At 46.2% G+C, this 17661-nt stretch overlaps 1 protein-coding gene across 4 annotated transcripts in view; it reads left to right on the top strand.

Annotated features, from left to right (window-relative positions):
- slc22a31 (solute carrier family 22 member 31) overlaps window positions 1-17414 on the top strand; it is an 82007-nt gene extending 64593 nt beyond the window's left edge. For 3 of the 4 annotated variants that reach the window (XM_072518046.1, XM_072518047.1, XM_072518049.1), the window contains 2 exons: window positions 8865-8976; window positions 16680-17414. In XM_072518046.1, coding sequence (XP_072374147.1) covers window positions 8865-8976; window positions 16680-17085 — 518 coding nt within the window. In that variant the 3' untranslated portion in view covers window positions 17086-17414. Of the gene's footprint in view, window positions 1-7169; window positions 7412-8864; window positions 8977-16679 lie in introns of those variants that run through there. The other variant, XM_072518048.1, reaches the window with a different exon arrangement.
- Window positions 17415-17661: the final 247 nt, after the last annotated feature.

Below are 17661 nucleotides of genomic sequence, written 5' to 3'. Positions count from 1 at the left end.
AGTATAGGCGAGGGGGGGGTGGCTGCTAACAAAGGTGTCGTTGCTGTGGCGCAGCAGGAAAAGCCGTGGTGATGGTGGGCATCCAAGGGTGGGCCTCGAGGGTCTGGCCCAAGAAGGGATATGGTTGATCGTCAGGGAAGGGAGCGGGGTGCCCCCGACCAGATTGGTCACACGGAACGTGAGAGGTCTGAATGGGCTAGTCAACGCTCATGTGTGTTCGCGCACTTGAGGACCTTGAAGACGGACGTGGCCTTTTTGCAAGAAACACACTTGAAGATCGGGGATCACTCCAGGTTAAGGAAAGGGTGGGTAGGGCAAGTCTTTCTTTCAAGATTAGACATGAAGACGCGGGGGGGGGGAGGTGTTGGTCAATAAGCAGGTGGTGTTTGAGGTGGGGAACATTGTGGCAGACTCAGGAGGACTGTTCGTGATGGTGAATGGGAAGCTAGAGGGGATGCTGGTTCATGTTTATGCCCCAAACTGGATGATGTGGAGTGTGAGGCAGGTGCTGGGAAAGATCCAGGACTTGGACTCGCTCTGGTTGATTTATAGAGGAGGGTGACGGGGAGGGGTTAGCAACTCCACTGTGGAGACTGGACGTAGGGTTGTTAGCGGATGAGGAGGTGTGCGAGCGGATGAGGAGGTGTGCGAGCGGATGAGGGCCGCCATTTGAGGGTACGTGGAACTGAATGGAAAGGGTGAAATCCTGGCCGCCACGCTATGGGAGATGCTCAAGGCAGGTTAGGGGGAAATTCATATTGATCCGGATGCACAGGGAAAAGATGGAGCGAGCAGAGATGACAAGGTTGGTGGACGAGAATCTGCGGATGGACAGGAGGCATTCGGAGGCTCCAGAGGAGGGACTGTTGAAGGAGAGGCAGAAGTTCCAGATGGAGTTTGGGTTGGTGTCCACGCTGAAGGCAGTAGGGCAGTTGCGGAGGATAGGGGGCAGCATATGAGTATGGGGAGAAGGCGATAAGATGCTGGCCCACCAACTCAGGAAGCACGAGGTGGCGAGAGAGATTAGAAGAGTGAAGGACGGGAGAGGAAGAGTGGTACTGGACCCGGTGATGATGAAGGGGTATTCAAGGAGTTTTACAGGCGGCTTTATGAATTGGAGCCCCCGGCAGGAGGGAATGTGGAGGTTCTTGGGTGGATTGGAGTTCCCCAAGGTGATGGAGGGGCTGGGGGCCCCCACTGGACTGGTAGAGGTGTTGGAGGGCATGGGGTGATGCAAGCAGGGAAGGCACCGGGCCCAGATGGACTTCCTGTAGAATTTTATAAGAAGTTTGGGGGGGCCTAGGGCTCTTGCTGGTGAGGGCATATAATGAGGCGAGGGGAACTCCCCCCAACATTATTGCAGGCATCTATATCCCCAGTACTAAAGAAGGATAAAGATCTGGAGCATTGTGGGTCCTATCACCCACATTGTGGGCAGCACAGTAGGTAGCACTGCTGCTTCAGAGCTCCAGGGTCCCAGGATCAAATCCCTCGGGTCACTGTTCGAGCGGAGTCTGCACGTCCTCCCTGTGTCTGCGTGGGTTTCCTCCAGGTGCTCCGGTGTGCTCCCACAAGTCCCAAAAGACGTGCTTATTAGGCGAATTGGACATTCTGAATTCTCCCTCTGTACCCGAACAGGTGGCGGAATGTGGCGACTAGGGGCTTTTCACAGTAACTTCATTGCAATGTTAATGTAAGCCTACTTGTGACGATAAAAGATTATTATTACCCAATAGCGCTATTAAATGTGGACGGCAAGTTGCTGGCAAACATCCTGGCCTCGCAAATTGAAAACTGTGTGCCGGACAGATCAGACAGGATTTGTAAAGGGGAAGCGACTGTTAGGAGACTACTAAATGTGATAATGATGCCCCCGGAGGGACAGGATATAGAGGTGGCAGTGTCAATGGACACAGAAAAAGCTTTTGATTGGGTGGAATGGACGGACTTGTGGGAAGTGTTAGGGCGGTTCGGGTTTAGGCAGGGGTGTGTGAACTGGGTCCGATTGTTGTATAGTGCGTCGGTAGCGAGTGTGCGACAAATCAGGTGAGCTTGGGGTACTTCAGGCTACACCGTGAAACATGGCAGGGGTGCCCATTGTCCCTGTTGCCTTTTGCCTTGGCAGTAGAATTATTGGCAATGGCGCTTAAAGTGTCAAGGAGCTGGAAAGGGATTGTGCAGGGGGAATGCGGGTTGAGCACAGGATCTCGGTATACGTGGCTGACCTGCTGCTTTATATCTCGGACCCACTGGGAGGTATCGGGGGAATTCTGAGTATTCTGGAGGAGTTTGGCTGGTTTTCCGGTAAGCTAAATATGGGGAAGACTGAGTTGTTCTTGATCAAGTCCAGGGGACAGGAGAGGAGGTTGGGACTGTTGCCGTGGGCTGAGCTTCAGATATTTGGGTATCCAGATGACGTGGCGATGACAGCAGCTGCACAAGTTGAACTTGGTGCGGTTGGTGGAAAAGATGAATGGGGATTTTAAGAGGTTGAATGTGCTGCCACTGTCGCTGGTGAGGTGGGTGCTGACAGTGAAAATGACGATGCTGCCAAGGCTCTTATTTGTCTTTCAGAACCTCCCGATCATCTTCCCAAAATAATTCTTTAAGAAAGTCAATACTTTGATCTCAGGGTTTGTGTGGGCGGGGAAAACTCCACGGGATAAGAAGGTGCTTTTGGAAGGGGGGCAAGGGGGAGGGCGGGTTGGCCTTCCCAAACATAATGAATTATTATTGGGCAACAAACATTGCTATGACGAGGAAGTAGGTAGTGGGGAGGGGTTGGCGTGAGGGCGGATTCAGGCGGCCTCTTGCAGGGGTACAAGTTTAGGGGCATTGTTAAAGGCGTCTCTACCATTCTCTCTACCAAGCACTGCACGAGCCCAGTGGTGGTGGTGGCCCTGCTGGTGTGGGGAATGTGGCGGCAGCATCTGAGGTTGGAAGGTGCCTCGGTGTAGGTACCGATTTACGACAGTCATGGGTTTGCACCGGGGGATCGTATGCGAGGTATCGGGTCGTGACAGGTGGGGATCGAACATTTTGGGGAAGTGTTTGTGGGGACAGCTTTGTGAGTTCAGAGGACTTGGAGGAGGAATATAAGCTGCCCAGTGGGAATGTGTTCAGATGCTTACAGGTCTGGGACTTTGAGAAAGCAGGTGCTGTCCTTTCCCGGTCTGCCGCCCTTGGGATTACAGGATAGGGTGCTATCGAGGGAAGGAATAGATGAGGGTAAGGTGTCTGAGATCTACAAGGAACTAATGGACTGGGAAAGAGCCCCGATAGGGGAAGTCAAACGGAAATGGGAGGAGGAACTGGAGGGGGGAAATTGAGGCTGGGTTGTGGGAGGAGGCTCTGAGGAGGGTGAATGTGTTCTCGTTGTGTGCAAGACTCTGCCTTATCCAGTTTAAAGTAGTTCATGGGGCACACATGACGGTAGCTAGGATGAGCAGGTTCTTTGAGGAGGTAGAGGACAGCTGTGGACGATGCGCGAGGAGGCCTGCGAACCATGTTCACATGTTTTGGGCATGTCCAAAACTGAAGGGGTTCAGGCAGGGGTTCGCAGACATAATGTCCGAGGTGTTCAGGGTGAAGGTGGTCCCGAGTCCTGAAGTGGCGATAATTGGAATGTCGGAAGACCCGGGAGTCCAGGGGGCGAGAGAGGCCGATGTTCTGGCCTTTGCCTCCCTGGTAGCCCGGAGATGGATTTTGCTGGAGTGGAGGGACTCCGAGCCATTGAAACTGGGGGTGTGGGTGAGTGACGTGGCGGAGTTCCGAAGGTTGGAGAAAATCAAGTTAATCTTAAGAGGGTCGGTTGATGGGTTTTCCCTGAGGTGGAAGCCATTCATCGGCTTCTGCAAGGAGAATTGAGCCGTCAGCGGAGGGGGTCGCTAAAATGGGGAAGGCAGGACGGGAGGAGGAGAATAGTTGGGGTGTTGGCTAGTTATTTATTATGATCCTGTTTGTTCTTGCTTTTGTGTTTGTTTCTATTTAGTGTTCATACAAATGCCTTAATAAAGATATATTTTTTAAAGAAAATAGATTAAAATATATTATTCTAGGTTAAGTAAGTAATGGCAAACATTTAAAGAAATACATCATAATTCTCAATTCATATTCATTTCCTCAAGGAATGAAAACTCCACTGGAGAAATGATACATCCATGGTTAGCTAGCAAAGTTAGGGTAGTATCCAATTAATTGAGGCTTAAAATGTTCCCGAAAGGAATATTGAACCTGAGGATTGGGAGAGTTTTAAAAATCGACAAAGAATGTCCAAGTAAATAATTAAGGAGAAAATACAATGAGAGTAAACCATCAAGAAATATTCAAACATTGGGGGCAGCACGGTGGTGCAGTGGTTAGCACTGCTGCCTCATGGCGTTGAGGTCCCACGTTCTATCCTGGCTCTGGGTCACTGTCCGTGTGGAGTTTGCACATTCTCCCCGTGTTTGCGTGGGTTTCGCCCCGACAACCTAAAGATGTGCAGGGTAGCTGGATTAGCCATGCTACATTGCCCCTTAATTGGAAAAAATGAATTGGGTACTCTAAATTTATATTTAAAAAAATAAGAAATATTCAAACATTGTAAGATCATTGACAAGTATGTAGGAAACAAATGAATAAATGAGAACTGGCGCGATTCTCCGGAAATACTTCATTTGTGGCGGGGTTTTCAAGGAGTTTCGAGTTCCCACTGCTATTCAGTGGTACTGTCATTTTGTTTGTGCCCTGAGGAGTTTCTCAATGGTTTTGCCCAGACTTGGAATTTTTTTAAGCACTGGGGAGCTGAACTCTGAGATCGGGCTGCCATTTTGAAAGGGTGCCCAGATCTCTAAGTGAGCTTTTGGGTCTCCCCCGCCCAAGGGCAATGTCACCTCCCGCACACATGGGCACTATCCCACACCCACCCTGAGGACATTCCACTATGGGGTTCCTGGGTCCCCCCCCTTCTTCAAGCCCCTTCCAGGCCCCCCACCCAGCACCACCACCCCCCTCCCAGAGGCTGCTACTTACCTGCCATGCACACCCCCATTCTTCAAATCCACCCTCATTTCATGGGCACGGCCTCCCTCGCCCCCTGACACTTGGCAGTGCCACCCTGGCACTGGCACTGAGGCAGAGCTACAGCTGGAGATGGCAGTGCCAAAATACCCACGTTCCAGGGAGAGGGTCAGGGAGCCACCCTGCACTTACCCTGACCACCCAGGGGCGTCCGATGGCCCGGGAAACACCCCAGTTGCCGTTCCGCTTGGTCCACGTGGACCAGTGCTGAACGGCACCTGGCTGCAGCCTCTGTGGGCAGGCTGGAGAATCTAGGGAGGTTGGTGGATATAGTATAGGTAGGTCTTAAGATATGGTACAGGTAGGTCCACAAGCGTCATTTGGTCCCAACGCTTTTGGGCGGAGTTCCGAATCCAACGTCACACGGCACTTGGGTGAATCCCGTGAGGCACAGAGAAGGTCGGGAAGCCCGCTGGAGGCCTCCTGCGATCCTCCGGTTGTGTTGTGCTCTCGCCCGAGTGCAACACGGCAAGAAAATTAAATGAAAGTCGCTTATTGTCACGAGTAGGCTTCAATTAAGTTACTGTGAAAAGCCCCTAGTCGCCACATTCCAGCGCCTGTCCGGGGAGGCTGGTACGGGAATTGAACCGTGCTGCTGGCCTGCCTTGGTCTGCTTTCAAAGCCAGCGATTTAGCCTAGTGTGCTAAACCAGCGCCTAACAATTGAGGTACAGATGGGGAAATTGGGAATAAGAAAATAGCAAAGACATTAAAAATAATTATTCTGTATCTTTTTTGAGCAGTAAGAAGACACACAACATACTGGCGCAACAAGTGTGGGGAACGGTCTAATGAGAATGTGGAAAGTAATGACTATCAATAAAGGAAAACATAGTTGAGAAATGAATGGGGCTAAAAGTTGACAGTCCTAGAACCTGATTATCCACACACTCAATTCTAAAGTAATCAACTTGCAGAGGTAGTGAAAATGTATTGATTTTCACCTCCCAAAGTACCCTAGATTCTAGAAAGGATTGGAAGGTAGCAAATAAAATATGTTCAAGAAAGGAGGGGAGAGAGAACATGGAAAAGAAGAAATCAATCTGACATCAGTAGTAGGGAAAACAAGATAATCCATTATTAAGCACATGGCCAAAAGGCATTTGGACATTCACAAATTGGTTAGAGTCAACCCAGTTTTACGATGGGAAATAATGTTTGTGCAATCTATTAATTTTTGAGCATGTAACTCACAGACTCTTAAGTATATTTGGATTCTATGAAACTAAATATGCGAATAATGGGTTGGCATAATTAGATTTTATGGGATTGGGAGTAATATATTAACTTGGATTGAGGATTATGTCATGATATACATCAGCATATCATGGTGCAATCACACACACACTGACACACTGATGGACATGCAGTAGGACCAACCAGCATACACAACATCGCAGCCAATCACCAGTGAGAGCACACACACTATAAAGACAGGGGACACCAGAGTTCCCGCTCATTCTAGCAGCAGCCAGCTCAGAGCACAGAGCTCGCAGCCTGCCTCTCAGACATTCCAGACATTCACCATGTGCTGAGTGCCTCACCTAGATAGTGATAGGACAGGGTCCACAGATAAGCTGGTAATGCACATACCCAAGCTTACAGTATGTTATTACAGTTGAGTTGTTAATAAAATAGAGTTACACCATCTCCAGCCGTGTTGACTTGTTTGTAGATCAGAACACCCAACACGACAGATTGGTTCATGGACAGAAAACAGGGGAAAAGGAAACTTATGGGTCATTTTCAAAATGGCAGGATATAACTATTGGAGTGCTCTGAAGGTCGGTGCTTGAGCCTCAGCTATTTACAATCTATATCAATAACATAGAGGAGGGAACTGAGTGTAATGTATCCAGGTTTGCTGATGATACAAAGCCAGATGGGAAAGTAAGCTGTGACGAGGATCTACAAAGGCTACAAAATAAAATAAACCAGTTAAGTGATTGGACATAAAGGTGGCAGATGAAGTATGATGTGCGGAAGTGTGAAATTATCCACTTCAATAGGAAAATGAAAAAGAATATTTTTTAAAAGATGGAAACTTTGCAGATGTTGGGAAGAAGCCGTGTCGGACTCAAAACATTAATTCTGTTTCTCTCTCCATAGGTAGTGCCTGATCTCGAGGTTTTTCCAGCACCTGCTGGAAATTTGCAATTTTTTGCCATTTTCCTTTTATTATAACGAATGTTGGGATTCGGAGGGTTTTGTATGCCTTGCACATGAATTACAGGAAGCTAACATGGCAGGTGCAGCGAAGAATTAGGAAGCCAAATGTATGCTAACTGTTGTTGCTTGGGGATTGGATCACAGGAATAAAGTAGTCTTGGTCTGTTGAGATCGCACCTGGAGTATCATGTACACTTTGTCTTATTTTTACCTAAAGAAAGGCTTTAGTGCAAAGAAGATTCACTTGATTGATTCCTAGAAAAAAGAGGTGTCCTTGGAGGAGAAATTGAGTAAAATGGGTCTATATTCCCTGGAGTTCAGAAGAATGGGAGGTGCTCTCATTGAACCATATTAAGTTCTATCCTGTTGAGCCTCCTGGGAGGCTGTTTCCCCAGACTGGTGAGGCTGGTAGTAGTTTCAGGGTAAAGGCTAACCATTTAGATCATAGAATTTACAGTACAGAAGGAGGCCATTTGGCCCATCGAGTATGCACCGGCTCTTGGAAAAAGCACCTACTTAAGTTCTCACCTCTACCCTGTAACCCAGTAACCCCACCTAACCTAAAGGCAATATAGTCAATCCCCCTACCTGCACATCTTTGGACTGTGGGAGGAAACCGGAGCATCCGGAGGAAACCCACGCAGACGGGAGAACGTGCAGACTCCACCCAGACAGTGACCCAAGCCAGGAATCGAACCTGGGACCCTGGAGCTGTGAAGCAACTGTGATAACCACTGTGCTACCGTGACGCCCAACTGACATGAGAAATACTCTTCCTTGACAGGATTGTGAATCTTTTAAATGCTTTACCCAAGATAACCAGAGATACTAAGTCATTGAGTGTATTTAAGACTTATATTGATAGATTTTTGGGCACTACAGGGAGTTCAGAGTTGAGGTATATGGAGATTGGGCTGAAAAATGAAATTATGTAAAATTTTAACCGCAACCTTATTGAATGGAGGCAAATCAAGTTAGAAGGAGTGTATGCCCACGACTGCTGCTTTAAAAAATATATAATTATGCCCTATATGACTATTTACAGTGCCTCTGTCTGTTACAAATCCAGTTGTGCCAAATCTTGTGCCAGTGAAAACACTAAGGCCAGTATCATCTCTGTTATCTGCAAAATCCAATATTGGGTGGAAAAAGTCAGGTTGAGCCCGCTGACTGCAATGGTGGCTTTTTCTGCGTATCAAGGACACTTTGTTGAATATATTGACAGGCAACATTTCCATACCGTATCTCTGGCCTCTGATTCGCCTGCCCCACCATTACCTCAGTGCTTCAATAATCCGGGTGCCATATTTAAAGGCCGCCCCTGCACCTTTAAATGATATGCTACGGTATTACAGTGAGGTTTCTGACATTCTGACGGGAAATGTGGCCCGCCAATGACGAGGAAGGGATGATTGCATCCTGCATTTCCATTGACGAGGAAGGGATGATTGCATCCTGCATTTCCATTGACGTGGAACGCAATTAAGGCCTGCTCTCAATGTTTTTTTGCTCTCGCTGCATACCCTGTCCGTCACAAACTAGAGCCAAAAGTCCCAGCCTAAGATTATCTCAAGCTATTTATGCTTTTCTGCTTTGGTATTGCACTATAAACAGCTTATTTTTGTTTTCCTACAGACCTACATCAAGGTCTTCGCCTGACTCTTTCCATCCTGGGTCTGTTCTCCGCCTATGCCGTTGTTACACTGAGCATATTTTTTGCCAGTGAGGTTATTCCAACTGTAGTTAGGTAAGTACAGCAGTTGTGGTTTTTATGTTCGTTTCTGTTTAATTGTTTACATGTCAATTTTTCCTGACTTTTTACAGGCTTGTCATTAAAATTTACATAGAACATAGAACAATACAGTGCAGTACAGGCCCTTCGGCCCACGATGTTGCACCGAAACAAAAGCCATCTAACCTACACTATGCCATTATCATCCATATGTTTATCCAATAAACTTTTAAATGCCCTCAATGTTGGCGAGTTCACTACTGTAGCAGGTAGGGCATTCCACGGCCTCACTACTCTTTGCGTAAAGAACCTACCTCTGACCTCTGTCCTATATCTATTACCCCTCAGTTTAAAGTTATGTCCCCTCGTGCCAGCCATATCCATCCGCGGGAGAAGGCTCTCACTGTCCACCCTATCCAACCCCCTGATCATTTTGTATGCCTCTATTAAGTCTCCTCTTAACCTTCTTCTCTCCAACGAAAACAACCTCAAGTCCATCAGCCTTTCCTCATAAGATTTTCCCTCCATACCAGGCAACATCCTGGTAAATCTCCTCTGCACCCGCTCCAAAGCCTCCACGTCCTTCCTATAATGCGGTGACCAGAACTGTACGCAATACTCCAAATGCGGCCGTACCAGAGTTCTGTACAGCTGCAACATGACCTCCCGACTCCGGAACTCAATCCCTCTACCAATAAAGGCCAACATTCCATAGGCCTTCTTCACAACCCTATCAACCTGGGTGGCAACTTTCAGGGATCTATGTACATGGACACCTAGATCCCTCTGCTCATCCACACTTTCAAGAACTTTACCATTAGCCAAATATTCCACATTCCTGTTATTCCTTCCAAAGTGAATCACCTCACACTTCTCTACATTAAACTCCATTTGCCACCTCTCAGCCCAGCTCTGCAGCTTATCTATATCCTTCTGTAACCTGCTACATCCTTCCACACTATCGACAACACCACCGACTTTAGTATCGTCTGCAAATTTACTCACCCACCCTTCTGCGCCTTCCTCTAGGTCATTGATAAAAATGACAAACAGCAACGGCCCCAGAACAGATCCTTGTGGTACTCCACTTGTGACTGTACTCCATTCTGAACATTTCCCATCAACCACCACCCTCTGTCTTCTTTCAGCTAGCCAATTTCTGATCCACATCTCTAAATCACCCTCAATCCCCAGCCTCCGTATTTTTTGCAATAGCCTACCGTGGGGAACCTTATCAAGCGCTTTGCTGAAATCCATATACACCACATCAACTGCTCTACCCTCGTCTACCTGTTCAGTCACCTTCTCAAAGAACTCAATAAGGTTTGTGAGGCATGACCTACCCTTCACAAAGCCATGCTGACTATCCCTGATCATATTATTCCTATCTAGATGATTATAAATCTTGTCTCTTATAATCCCCTCCAAGACTTTACCCACTACAGACGTGAGGCTCACTGGTCTATAGTTGCCGGGGTTGTCTCTGCTCCCCTTTTTGAACAAAGGGACCACATTTGCTGTCCTCCAGTCCTCTGGCACTATTCCTGTAGCCAATGATGACATAAAAATCAAAGCCAAAGGTCCAGCAATCTCTTCCCTGGCCTCCCATAGAATCCTAGGATAAATCCCATCAGGTCCCGGGGACTTATCTATTTTCAGCCTGTCCAGAATTGCCAACACCTCTTCCCTACGTACCTCAATGCCATCTATTCTATTAGCCTGGGGCTCAGCATTCTCCTCCACAACATTATCTTTTTCCTGAGTGAATACTGACGAAAAATATTCATTTAGTATCTCGCCTATCTCTTCAGACTCCACACACAATTTCCCATCCCTGTCCTTGACTGGTCCTACTCTTTCCCTAGTCATTCGCTTATTCCTGACATACCTATAGAAACCTTTTGGGTTTTCCTTGATCCTTCCTGCCAAATACTTCTCATGTCCCCTCCTTGCTCGTCTTAGCTCTCTCTTTAGATCCTTCCTCGCTACCTTGTAACTATCCATTGCCCCAACCGAAACTTCACACTTCACCTTCACATAGGCCTCCTTCTTCCTCTTAACAAGAGATTCCACTTCCTTGGTAAACCACGGTTCCCTCGCTCGACGCCTTCCTCCCTGTCTGACCGGTACATACTTATCAAGAACACGCAGTAGCTGATCCTTGAACAAGCCCCACTTATCCAGTGTGCCCAACACTTGCAGCCTACTTCTCCACCTTATCCCCCCCAAGTCACGTCTAATGGCATCATAATTGCCCTTCCCCCAGCTATAACTCTTGCCCTGCAGTGTATTCTTATCCCTTTCCATCATTAACGTAAACGTCACCGAATTGTGGTCACTGTCCCCAAAGTGCTCTCCTACCTCCAAATCCAACACCTGGCCTGGTTCATTACCCAAAACCAAATCCAACGTGGCCTTGCCTCTTGTTGGCCTGTCAACATATTGTTTCAGGAAACCCTCCTGCACACACTGTACAAAAAACGACCCATCTATTGTACTCGAACTATATCTTTTCCAGTCAATATTTGGAAAGTTAAAGTCTCCCATAATAACTACCCTGTTACTTTCGCTCATATCCAGAATCATCTTCGCCATCCTTTCCTCTACATCCCTAGAACTATTAGGAGGCCTATAAAAAACTCCCAACAGGGTGACCTCTCCTTTCCTGTTTCTAACTTCAGCCCATACTACCTCGGAAGAAGAGTCCCCATCTAGCATCCTCTCCGCCACCGTAATACTGCTCTTGACTAGCAGTGCCACACCTCCCCCTCTTTTGCCTCCTTCTCTGAGCTTACTAAAACACCTAAACCCCGGAACCTGCAACATCCATTCCTGTCCCTGCTCTATCCATGTCTCCGAAATGGCCACAACATCGAAGTCCCAGGTACCAACCCACGCTGCCAGTTCCCCTACCTTGTTTCGTATACTCCTGGCATTGAAGTAGACACACGTCAAACCACCTACCTGAACACTGGCCCCCTCCTGCGACGTCAAATCTGTGCTCCTGACCTCTCTACTCTCATTCTCCCTTACCCTAAAACTACAATCCAGGTTCCCATGCCCCTGCTGCATTAGTTTAAACCCCCCCAAAGAGCACTAACAAATCTCCCCCCCAGGATATTTGTGCCCCTCAGGTTCAGATGTAGACCATCCTGTCTGACATTTGAGACATTAAATTTGAATTAAAGTGGCAAATATGAAACTTCTGCCATATAGTAAAACATTCCAATACTACAAATGTGCTAGAAGTAACAATGAAAAGGTAGAGTTAAAGTGTCCTTTAAGGAGTTATTTCAAAATTAATTTGCATATAAAACCCGTACATTATTATTTTTTTAAATGTTTTATTTGAGGAATTTCCAAATACATACAGAACAGAAATGAGTAAGCAACAGTAAACCATACACAATTGCCACTATTCCACCATACTGCCCCTCCACTCCCTCCTTTTACCCCCCCGGCCCCAAAACCAAAACAAAGCAAAAAGAAACACCCCCCCCCCCCCCCCCCCCCCCCCCCCCACCCCATGACGTGTTAATGTCTCTTGAAGAAGTCAATGAACAGTTTCCACCTTGTGGAGAAACCCCTCCGTCCCTCTTTTATGGCGAACTTTGATTTTTTTTCTAAGTGGAGGAACTCTGCCAAGTCGATCACCCATGCCTTCACTTTCTGCGGTTCCGAGTCCCGTCAGCACAAGATCTGCCTCCGGGCTTTCGGGGAGGCAAAGGCTACCACGTCAGCCTCTTTCCCCACTTGCATTCCCTAATCCTCTGACACCCCAAATATTGCCACCATATTGCCCAAATATAGGCTCGACACTAGCTCCACCCCAATACCTTTGACATTACATTCACAAACTCTTTTCAGACCCCTCTGTGGTGATATGCATCACTGTAAATTCACAAGGGGTTAATGCAAATACACTAAGACTTAAGTAATCACTAGAGGGAGCACTAGAGACATCATGACATGCAGACATACAGCTGATGAACACATAGAATAGGACATGACCAATGGGCAATCAAGACACCTCAGATGATTCAAGTGAACCTGAAATGACTCCGGACGGGGAGTGTCAAGAAACCAAAGCTGATTCAGGTGAACCAGAAAGGACTCCAGACGGGGAGCATCGACAAGCCGAAGATGATTCCAGTGAACCGGACATGACTCCAGACGGGGAGCGGCGAGGAATCAGACGGCACGCTAAATGAAACAGCAGATGCCACAAAGGACACTGACACGAGTAACTTTGTGAAGGACTCTAATTCTCCACTCAGTGTGGTCATTGAGCGCAACAAACACAACAACAAAACCTACGAAAACAACAACAAAGACAACAGCAAGAAGCGTACCGAAGGCACCAACGTCAACAACAAGCATGATAAAAACAACAACACTGGAACAATGACTGGTACGACAAGGTACAACTCTGCAAATGCAGGACAATGTAACAGCACAGCTCCTAACACTGGCAAGAGTACAGCCATACCATGGCATGACAGCAAATCTCACCGATTCAAGTTTGCTCCACCGCAAACCAGCTCAGAAGGCAGATGTGTTTGCTCCACTACGAACAAGCAAACCAGCTTTCAACACAGGTGACATACTGCATCGCTACCACAAGCATAGGAAAAAAAAGAGTCCAAATCAGACAACAAAGTGATTTGATCACTTCTTGGTTCCTTAAGCACAGGGACACTGAGGCCATTCACAAGGACATGCCACCATCAACATCGCCACTTCACCAACAAAACAAGAAAGCCACTCGACCATATTAATTCATGAACTTTGGACTCATACATATTATTTGGTATTATATAATCATCACTGTCATCATGATTTGTACATGTCATCACTTATCTACCTATTTTGTTCAATTTTCTTTAGCACAGTACAGAAAATATGTAACACGAAAAAAGGGGGGATGTGGTGATATGCATCACTGTCAATACACAAGGGGTTAATGCAAATACACTAAGACTAAGTAACCACTAGAGGGAGCACCAGAGACATCATGACATGCAGACATACAGCTAATGAACACACAGAATAGGACACGATCAGTGGCAGCTGCGGGAATTAACCCAACTCCTTCCTCAAGAAGTCCCTCACCTACAGGTACCTTAAACCATTCCCCTTCAATAACAAGTATACCCCTCAAGCTCCACCAATTCTGCAAACGTACACCCACAAATAGGCACCAAAAATACATTATCCCAACCCTCCCCTGAACTCCCGAAACCGTGCATCCAGCCCATAAACCTGTGGTTGCCACAAATCGGAGCGCACGGGACATGCCATCCATCCTACTGTGCCTCCCACACCCTGCCTAAACCTTTCCAGAAATCCCTCTTGGTCCGGGAAACCTTACCCACCCACACAAACCCCATATCATCTTATTCCCCCAGGGGTCAAAAATTGGGTGATTCGGAAACACGGACAAAAACATCGGGAGCGCTGTCATCTTTACTGTCTGGACCCTTCCAGCCAACAACAAATGCAACACATCCCACCTCTTCCTTCATTCCCTCCACCAGTTTTGCCAGATTCAACTTGTGGAGCTGGGCCCACCTCTATGCCATGTGTATCCCAAGATAATGAAAGCTCACCCCTACCAACCAAAATGGCAACCTCAAACTCTCCTCTCCTCCTCCTCCTCCCTCGCTCTCCCTCTCGCTCTCCTCTCTCTTTCCCTCCCCCCCCCCCCCCCCCCCCCCCACAAAATTGTCCACTTTCTCCCTCCGCTTCCTTTGGCCCTCCGCCACCAGCATAATCTCTGCCTCCAACGAAGCCAGCCGGTCCTTATTGTCCGCATTTGACTCTTCCACTTTGCGATGCACTATGTGTCCCCAACCTCTGCTCCACTCTCAATGGCTGCCCAAATCATGTCAGCCACCTTAGCCAGGTCTTCTGAGGACTTCCGCCTTTTCTGCCCGGAACTTGACCGTCAAAATCTCCACCAACTGTTCCGTGGACCACTGAGCGGACAACAACACCACAGAGCTCACTGCCATCTTCCCTTCTATCGAACTCCTTGAAATCTAGTCTGACTGTTGCCACTTTACAGTTGCACTCCTTTTTTGATAGGGCTGAGACATGCCCACCCAAAGGAGAATCCTTAGCTCTGTCTGTTCCTGCACTTTGTACTCCTGTGATCGGGTAACAAGGACTAAACTATTCCGCCTTAAGCAAGAGCCACCAAATGTGTGACCACTCGCTCCATGGCTGCCACCAGAAGTCAGCCGTATGTTATTTTCAACAGTGTTGAGATGCAGTCTGCAGTGGGTGCATGACTACATTTTTTAATGCTATGTACTTTTGCACTTGCTTGGCCTGTGACTTTCTGCCCAAAGTCCCCCCCCCCCCCCCCCCCAAAAGACCTCCCTCTACTATCCCCTTTGGGGATAGAAACAGTCAAGATTTGATGTGTCTTTTCTGTATGTGAAAGCCTTGTTTGTACGTTTGGAGTGAGTATTCTCTCTAATATGAACAGATGTATTTGTTATTTTGGAAAAGGATATATTTTTGACTTATCCAGTAATTGTTCAGTAAGTCCTCACTTTAGAGTCTTGGTTGTGTTCCTGAAAATCATGATTTTAAATGAAACAACCTTTGAAAGAATCATGGTTTCCCATGGGAATCAATGTTAAAGTCAGAGATAGACTCCTTCGGGCACTTACCCAGAAACCAAGGCACAAGTTGAAATACTGTTCCATGCATGTGTAGCAGTGTGCAATCCTAGCTTGAATAACTTTTTAATTTTTTTTAATTTTAGTGTACCCAATTCATTTTTTCCAATTAAGGGGCAATTTAGCATGGCCAATCCACCTACCCTGAACATCTTTGGGCTGTGGGGGTGAGACCCACGCAAACACTGGGAGAATTGTGCAAACTTCACACGGACAGTCCAGAACCGGGATCGAATCTGGGATCTCGGCGCTGTGAGGCAGCAGTGCTAACCACTGTGCCACCGTGCTGCCCCTAGCTGGATAACTTTTAAAATTAAATGAATGGAACAGCAATACTATATAAATTCAAATTAGATAACACTAAATCACCCAAACAAGCCCAGGTTGGAACAGCTTCTGTGTCTCACCCACATCATTGCAAAATCCCATTAAATAAAACTAAATTTGACATATTCAGTCAAATCATTGGCCTCCGCTATGAGCACTAATGTACAGAAAAGATTAATTTTCCAAAGATGAGATTCAGCCCGAACTGAATGAGAAGATGGGATTCAGCCTGAAGGAAATAAGACTCTATACTTGTAATATTTAATTCTTAATGCCAAATAGATTGATTAGCTATCATTTATTATTGATTTTATTTATTAACACATCACATTGTTATTCTTGTACTTAAACATTCCCAGGTGACTTCATTGGGCAAAAAACGAAAGTTTCATTGTATTTAAAACAAAATCAGGAGGCCAAGATTGAGATGCTGTTTTCATTAAGCTAACGGGGAACAGTGAAACTGGGGCAGCAACTTCTGGATATTCGCATTTAACTGCTTACCCGCTCCTCACCTGAAATTGCTGTACATTTACCCATGAATTATGGTGAGCACCATTTGCTGTACCGTTATTCTGACAAAAATTCCGGCCCATTATGAGTTAGGTGAATTATGATTAGGTGTTCCAGAAGTACTTATAAGATCTGTTTTATCTATATTCATAAATTCATAATTTTTAACTTTATAAAATGTTTTCACAGAGGTGCAGGCTTAGGCCTTATTATGGCAACAGGCTGCGTTGGAAAAGCAACATCACCAATGATGGATCTCCACAATAATCATGGTTTTTTCCTTCTTCATGTTGTTTTTGCCTCTTTTGCTGTCCTCTCAGTACTGTGCATCATGTTGCTTCCAGAAAGCAAACGGAAGTCACTCCCAGAATCTTTGAAAGATGGTGAAAAGCAGAGACGTCCTCCACTGTTTTTATCACAAAACAAGGATAGAGCTCCTCTGCTGCATTCAAAACATCAAAGATATTATAATCCAGAAAACTATTCAAAGCTTGTAACAGCAACCAAGAAAATGTTGGCCCAAAACGTCCCTTTTCAATCACAGGTTCCTGTAAATGAAAGTGGGACTGAGGAGACCAAGGAGTCAACATCCTAGCCATTTCTTCACGGTGTATATAGAAATGTAGAAGTACTCTACCATGCATTTTTTGCACCACACTGTGAATATTACAGACTTTGTATTTTCTAACACCTAATTTGAGCTCTTTGGCTACATGAAAGCTTTTAATATATTAGCTGAGCTCCAAAAAGTTCAGTAATTCATTATAAGTTCAAGTGTCTGAAGATATGTGCTTCCATAATGACGATTGATTATAAATTGGGATCGGGATTAAAAGCACAAAATGTTGAATGTACTTTCAGATTATGTATATCTTTAGTCATTTGTGTATCAATAGGCTTGTATTGTATGTTACCTCTTAAAAACGATGTGGTCCGTTGATTATTCCACTTTTTTACAGCCAAATGTATCAAAATCTGGTGAACATCTCTTAGATCAACTTAACATGGGATCCCAAGTTGCTATTTTTGCAGTATCCATTTCATTCACTGCCATATAAATATCTTGGCCTGGGCTGAAATTATGTTTGAAATTATTTTGGTTCATGGCGGTTGAACTCCTTGCTCTTTTTTCTATATTAGAATCCATTGATCAAATCCTTATATGAGATGG

This window comes from Scyliorhinus torazame, chromosome 10, assembly GCF_047496885.1.
Source record: "Scyliorhinus torazame isolate Kashiwa2021f chromosome 10, sScyTor2.1, whole genome shotgun sequence".
Classification (NCBI taxonomy): domain Eukaryota; kingdom Metazoa; phylum Chordata; class Chondrichthyes; order Carcharhiniformes; family Scyliorhinidae; genus Scyliorhinus; species Scyliorhinus torazame.
The sequence above is the reverse complement of the archived record's forward strand: the minus strand, read 5'-3'. Positions and strand labels throughout refer to the sequence as shown.